The sequence below is a fragment of the Typha latifolia genome, chromosome 12 (genome assembly GCF_019914945.1).
Source record: "Typha latifolia isolate L0001 chromosome 12, TyphaL0001v2, whole genome shotgun sequence".
Classification (NCBI taxonomy): domain Eukaryota; kingdom Viridiplantae; phylum Streptophyta; class Magnoliopsida; order Poales; family Typhaceae; genus Typha; species Typha latifolia.
Window position 1 is genome coordinate 1,969,756 of NC_133097.1, and position 7,852 is coordinate 1,977,607.

The following is a 7,852-nucleotide window of genomic DNA, read 5'->3' on the forward strand; positions in this document are numbered from 1 at the left end:
ATGTCACATGACCGCCTAAAATGAAACTAAACTCATCGACCATCGTAACGAAGAACAATTACGTTTTTATTTTTATTCGTTGTGGTACGTTAAAATTTGCATGGTACGATTGCAGCTCATATCTACTTAGAAACCTTTTGATGGGGGTTTTGATTTGTGGTACCCATAACGGTAAAAATAAATGGCAGATAACGTACCCCTGTGCCTGTGATTGCAATAAAAGCAAGAGGGCCGATCCAAATATACTTAATATTCTTCTGCAGTGAGAGAGAATGAATGAACGCAACCTTTTGTTTTCATGCAACCATACGACAATCATTTTGCGCCACCCATCATTTAACTCCCACCTACCCCTTAATTACAAATAATATACACGCCCATGACTAACTTAAAGTATCACCTCCTTCCCCACCTCTCCCATGGCCTCCTCTCGTTCTCCCTCTCCCTCCTCCTCTTCTTACTCTCGCCCTTCTCTCGCTCGCTCCTCTCTCTGCGATCCTGTAAGTCGGAAAAACTCTCTTTGCTCAAAAGTTTGTTTGTTTTTCTTTTTTGAAAAGTACACTTATCATTGGTTTTGGGTATAGATCCAGGAGGAAGAGAAGGAAGAAAAAGTAAAGGAGAGAAAGAAACGGATACCAAGAAAGACAACTCCGTTGACCCATCAATCTAAGAAGGTTCAGAAGCCGGGCGACTCGGCCTCCGACTCCGTCTCCTGCTCGACTTGTCGCCCCTCCTCTCGCGTCAAGCCATCCCCCTCCCCTTCCCCGCAGCTCTCCTTCCTCCGCTCCTTCTTCCTCCGCACTCCCAACTCCACCACCGCCGCCACTTCCACCACCACCAGCTCCTTGAAGCTCAAGCTCCTCGCCGCCACCCGAGCCCGCGACGAGGCCCTCCTTGAGTCGACCCGCCTCAAGCTCTCCATCACCGACCTCCACCTGAAGCTCTCCCGCCTCCAATCCCAATATCCTACCCCCACCTCCTCCTCCTCCTCCTCCTCCTTCCCCGTCGAGCCCTTCCTCCGCTCAGTCTCCGAGTCCCGCTCCTCCACCCGCCTCCTCGCCCGCTCCCTCTCCGCCCACCTCGCCCCACACCACCTCATCCACAACACCGAGTCCTTCCTCAACCAAGTCTTATTCGCCGGATTCGAGCTGGACGACGATGCCGAGACCCTGCTCGCCGACCCAGCCAAGCGCTGCGAGTCGAACCGCGCGGCTTACGAGCTCCTCCGGGGGTTGACGTGGGAAGAGGTGTTGCGGAACGGGACGAAGCATTACAGCCCAGGGCTGAGCCGGTTCTGCGATGTAAAGATGAGCGACGTGGCTGGTTCGCTCGGCTCGGTTCGGCCGTGGACCGAGCGGCTGCTGCAGGCGTTCTTCTACGCGGCAAAGGCGGCGTGGGTGGTCCGGCTCATGGCGCGGTCGGCTCACCCGCCGATTCCGATCATAAGGGTGGACGGAGGGGCCCGGTTCGATCCAAAATTTATGGAGGACGTTGGGGTCGACCGGACCAGTTCGGGACCGGCCGAGCCTGTCGCCGTTAAGATGATGGTGGCCCCGGGGTTCCACGTGTACACCATTGGGGCCGGGGTGGTGAAGTGTCGGGTGCTATGCTGGTATTCTCACCGCACTAGTGATGTCTCTGATAATAGTCTTGAAACGAATGTAAGGAGAAATAGAGTTGGAGGAAATAGAACTGAAACTGTGTAAAAGAGGAGACAGAATTGTGTAATTTTTGTTTCTTTTTTCTGTGATTTGATGTCTGGATGTGGATATGGTTTTGGTTGCATGCATGAATTGTTTGATTATTTCTCTTCGAGTTCGCTGGTTGGTTATCTCAAAATAATCACTTTCTATTGATATTTATCAAACTGGAATTAATGATATCTTTTAGAAATAAGAAGCGTCCCAAAGTCGCGTTCCATTCCCACCCCTGCCTCCAAAACGACGTTGGAGACGAGTATTTGTTGTCTCAAAGGTCGACTCTATTAGGCCTGATAGTGGAGTTTCTTCGATCGGAGAATCAACTAATCTCACGTCGGGCAGAGAATCCAAGGAATGTGAGATATCCAATTGCTCGATGAGTAGGGAGAGAGGTGGATATGCGGAAGATAGGAAGGTGAATACCTCCTCTCTACAAAGAGGTGTTGCTACGTGAGGTAAACCCTATATCATTTGTTGATACCATCTTCCTCGACTGCCAGGAGGATAGATAATTCACCTGTGACATTCTTGGGGTGTTTCCAGTGTGGTGATCAGCAGGGTCACTGCACGGCAGTGTTTCAGAATATCTTAATATGCTTCTCTTGTAAGCATATCGATCATCTCGTCGGCCATCAGGGCCTCCGAAGAAAGAGAGAAAAGAAGCCATGGAGGCATCTGGTAACCCTTCTTCTCTTGTAAGCATATCGATCATCTCGTCGGCCATCAGGGCCTCCGAAGAAAGAGAGAAAAGAAGCCATGGAGGCATCTGGTAACCCTTCTTCCTCTTCATCTTCATTTTGTCCTTGGATTCTTTTAAAATTGGTAAATACTCATGTAAGGCGAGTACAGATTAGATAGTGGTCAACCACATATGCATCTATATATTTTTGCTCCCCATATGGATTCGAGTACAATTATTACAAAATGTTAGAATTATATTCTAACTAAACAAATATAAATATAAATTAGATATGGGCCAAGATTTAAATTAGGTGCGGATATAAATTAGATGCAAACTACATTTTAAATAGATATGGATATTGTTAATGTGATTTTATATAATAATAAGTTTATGAACACAAAATACTTCAAAAATATGATGTACAATCTAGAAACAATGTATGATTAAGTTGCATTACTTGTGAAAGAGTATATTTGTGAAAAGAATCAAAGAACAAAGTTAATTCAAGTAAAAAAAAGTCATCTTCAATCTTTGTTATAGTAAATTCAGCACTTGCTACAGTAGGTGTGCATACCTTCGTAGAAGAATTCGTGTTCTCATTAGCAAGGTTAGGTGCGAACTCAGTAAATCATGTATGCAATATGTATGGACCATTCTGAGCTACCGGCTCAAGTTAGGTGTAGGAACGCCGTCTATGCAATTGGTGGATTGTTCTGTAACCTTTCAATATTCAATTTTGACAATCACGACCTTTCAAATTCAGAACATATCTTAGTCTAATCTCAACGAAATATTGTTGGCTAGTGAAGATGATTTTAAGTTAGAGGGCTATATGTAAACTTGTAGGTCTTTAATAAAGGGTGGACATGGGGAGGATCGTTAGGGTTGATATGTAATGAAGGAAAAATGTTTAGGATGAAAGTGATTGCAGGATTTGTGGGCGGTAAGGACATGGATAAGATTTAGACTATGACAATACTGTTATAACATTGGTGAGTTGGATTTCTAGATTAGTGGATGTTGTAAGACTCTAATGTTGTCCAGGATGTGGTAGAGGTGTGGTTAATGGATGTTAGATTTTTAGTGTACAAAATAATCTAAGTGTTTTTATTCATATACATGAGCATTTATACAACTTTTGAAAGTATTTGGATTGAAAAATTTTTAAATTGATAGGAGAAAAGTTTTTGCAGTCGCACCGCGTTCGAACGCACCCAGACTGCGTTCGAATGTGGACTCAGGCATTCGCATCGATAGAGAACAGGATTTGGCTATTCGAACGCGAGTTCAGGCGTTCACATACAAGAGAATGTTTTTAGTCGTTCGAATGCAATTAGGCTGCGGTCGAATGCACCCACGTAATATTCAAAATTCTAGAGTTACGTGAGTCCTAATATGACTTGAATTTGGTCTTATCTTATTAACCTATATAAGGATTGTGATGCCCTAACTCTAAAGATGTTGGTTATTGCTTTTGATAAAGAGTTCTTGAAGTTACAATGTTCTTCTACCAACAAAGTCCATCTCTTCTTACAACGCACCAAGCTTTCGTCTTAAGGGTTATTCAAACGAAGAATCAATCTCTAGGGCTACTAAGATTAGAGAGCAATCACGGGAAGTGACGAATTGTGGGTTATAGCAAGCAAGACTGGGAGAAATAAAGTTGTAGGGATCGATTGATTATTTTGTAAGTTTGTCTTATAATTGCTATAAGTTTAGTGATTGATTTTGATCCGAGTTTGGATCTATGGTTTTTTTTTCATTTGGGTTTTTCCACATAAAAATCCTAGTGTTCAATTTTGCTTTACTTTTTGATATTTAATCCGTATTTATTAAAGCAAAGGGTTGATATCATTACCTAGGCTTTAGATACATACGCATGTCTAAGTTAGTTTTTCAATTGGTATCAGAGTAGGCTCTCTTACCTAGAGAGAGATCAGCTAGGCATGAATTTTTATAGAGATAGACAATCTTCTATTAGACCTCCTATTTTTGATAGATCAAACTATGAATATTGAAAAGCTAGGAGGAGACAATATTCTATTAGACCTCCTATTTTTGATAGGTCAAACTATGGATATTGAAAAGCTAGGATGAGAACTTCCATGAAATCTATAGATGAGCGAATTATTAGACCTCCTATTTTTGATAGGTCAAACTATGGATATTGAAAAGCTAGGATGAGAGCTTCCATGAAGTCTCCTTTTAAGTCTTGGGATAGGTCAGATTATAAAAAAGTTGGCTGGAATAGCAAGACAATTAATATTATTTTTAGTTGTATTTCTTCGGATGAATTTAGAATAATATCTACTTGTGAGATAGCTAAATATGCTTGGACAATCTTAGAAACTACTCATGAAGGAACCTTAGCTGTTAAGCTCTAAAAAATTTAGAGATTGACTACTAGTTTTGAAACTCTCCGAATGGAGGAAAATGAGACATTTGATTAGTTCTATGTAAAACTAAGTAACATAGTCAATTCCAGTTTTAACTTAGGAGAAAAAATTTCTGAGAACAAAATTATTTGTAAGATCCTTAGGTCTCTTCCAAAAAGATTTCATGTGAAAATGACAGCTATTAAGGAAAGTAAGGACATCGATACAATGAAGGTTGAAAAATTAGTAGGTAATCTTTAAACGTTTGAATCCACTCTTTCTAAACCTCGGAAATCCAAAGATATAGCCTTAATTACTGTTGAACAAATTTTAGAGAAGTCGGATGATGATGGCGAATTAGATGTTGAGATGTTGAGATGTTGACTATGTTTGTCAAAAAGTTTAATAAATTCTTCAATAAGTCAAATAAGTTCAATGCTGAGAAACTTGAGAAAAACAAGACTTTTGAGAAAAAGAAGAATCCTATGAGTTCAAATGTCGGGGTAGGTAACAATAATGTTTAACAGAAAAATAAAAATCATGATAGTAAAGTTTGATGTTTTGAATGTTCTGGTTTTGAACACATTGCACAAGAATGTCATAATCGGCATGATGCGACCTGGGTCAGATCGAATCGCATCATGAGGACATTGGGCTCGATAGATTGAGTCTATTTATCTTTTAATTGATTCATGCTTACGTAAGCCTTTAAGACAAGTCTAGTTAAGTAATCTAAGCTATTAAGACAAGTTCAATTAAGTTATATAAGCCATGTAGAGAGATATCTTCAATTGTCAGTTACGGTAAGGTTTTATTTAAATATAAATTGATCAAGTCCCCATCAACAACACATTAAATATTGTTTTGTCTTTTTCTGGTTTTACATTCATTAGTAGAGATAAAGGGAGAGATGAGAATTTTTTTCTTCTTCTCCCATAGAAAAACAAACTCCATAAACTTCATACTTACTATATACTTGTTTACTCTATAGGAATGGAGAGTTTTGCAACAAACTTTCTTTTCACCTCTCTAATGAAAATAGCTCAAAAAAACTTCTCTATACCGTTATGCTACAATCTTTTTTCACATAGAGAGTGCTATACTAGTGGATGAATATAAAATGTTTTTTTGTTCTGAAGGTGGAAGTGCTTGTCTTTTATGCATTAGAAAAAATTTCACCATGCTAGAAGTGAAGGCAAAATTTTATGAATTAATAAAAGAGCATCTAGATGAATATGATATTGTATTAAAGTCTCTTTCCGTCGAACCAAATTGATTCTTTTGTTGATATTATTGAAGATGAAAATCTCCTGTTAATATTTGATGTATATCTGTTATATCAAATTATTATATATTTATTTGGCAGTAAAATATACAACCATGGTGATGGACTATGGTAATATTTATTAATTTCATAAATATATATGTTATGTAAATATCCATCTTTTTTATTTTGTAAAAATTTAGCTTTGGATTACATAGATATATTCATGGATTATGTAGATATATTTTCAAATTTTGTAGATATATATATCTAGATTCCGTAAATATAATTTCAGATTCATAATAATTTTTTTTGTTATAGGACATATGTACCTTCTTGTAGCATGAAACAAACTTTGTTAGATGAATCACATCAATAATATAATGATGTATAAATTAGTGCAATGCTTATTATATTGGATTTCATAAATATATTTTCAAATTCCATATATAAGATTTCGTATATATAATTTAGGATTCATAATACATATTGTCTATTCGTACTTGAACAATATTTATCGAATAGACTTGGGGTTGGTCCAAATCATAAACTGCTCTACATAGTCGAGGGAGAATATTTGTCAAATATTTTTTTAAAGGCAAAAAATTACTAAAGTAGTTAGAATAGCTTTGAAACTTTTAAATTTTTAACTTTTATATTTAGACCCTTATCAAATAAGGACTAAATCTAAGTCTAATCTAGTTCGTAAGCCAATAGTGGTATTGGTGATAAGTGCATATCGGCTTGTAGATAATAATGGAGATGGTGTCGATAGTGGACGACGATGGTAATGGTTAGATAGATTGATAGTTCATAGGAGAAGAATGAGGAGAAGTAGGCTTGACCTACAGGATTAGGGAGATCAACATATGAGAAATATTAGAAGTAAGACGATACTGTTTCGATGGGAGAGACGGTGTTGGTTGGTAAAAAGGGATGAGGGAGATTAAGGTCAGCGGCCAAGTTGAGAGCGAAGATACTAGGATGCAAGGATAAAGTCAACTAATTTTTCATTCATATATACCTAAGATACAAATCATAAAACCTTATTTATAGAGATTAAATCTAAACAATCCTAAACAACTTAACTAAACCAGTCTTCCTTATCTATCTCGGATTAATCTTTCGCTTCGTCACAGATAGAGTCTAAATTTGGAGAAATCTTGAATATCAAAGTTGTAGATCATGATGTCTTCGATTTATCCAATTAGTTCATAATATTTGAATGTCAAATTAATATCTTCTGAATATTTTTTTCGAGATTGCATAGAGCTAGATTTAGCTCATTACATAAAATTCTAATCTAATAACACTTGACTAAACCATATAAACATAATAATTAAGATAACTAAACTAATCTATTGAATCTAATGTCCCCTTAATATGATCTGATTTGACCAATTCATATCAATAACATGTGTACTTTTATGTAGCATTCCACAAATTGTGTTTAAAGAATTAAATCAATCTCAACAATGCAATGATGTACTAGACATTTACAGTGTTGATAATATTGTAGATTTGAATGCTCCTTTTTCATAAAAGGTTGGTGAGGATGAGATTGTACCTAATAGTCTTGAATATTGTTGTGGAGATGTTGAAGGAGTTTTAGAGACATGTAAACTTTTGATTCAGTGATCTACAGAATTGATTGAACAAGTTGAGGCTCAAAGGAGCAATAAGACATACCTAGTAATTGATAGCATTGGATATTGTGATAGTTGTGAAGTTCCACCTCCAAATGATGATCCTATTCTAATTGATCTCATTGATGAATATGTGGAACACTTTGAGACTCTTTTAGTTTGTAGCTCAATGTTTGTTTTCACAT

At 37.6% G+C, this 7,852-nt stretch overlaps 1 protein-coding gene across 1 annotated transcript; it reads left to right on the forward strand.

The window, feature by feature from the left end:
* The first annotated feature begins 278 nt into the window (after positions 1-278).
* On the forward strand, positions 279-1,804 carry LOC140798867 (IRK-interacting protein-like). The gene is made up of 2 exons (XM_073152953.1): positions 279-500; positions 585-1,804. The coding sequence occupies exons 1-2, from the start codon at positions 420-422 to the stop codon at positions 1,704-1,706; spliced, it is 1,203 nt and encodes a 400-aa protein (XP_073009054.1). The 5' UTR covers positions 279-419; the 3' UTR covers positions 1,707-1,804.
* The last annotated feature ends 6,048 nt before the right edge of the window (positions 1,805-7,852 follow it).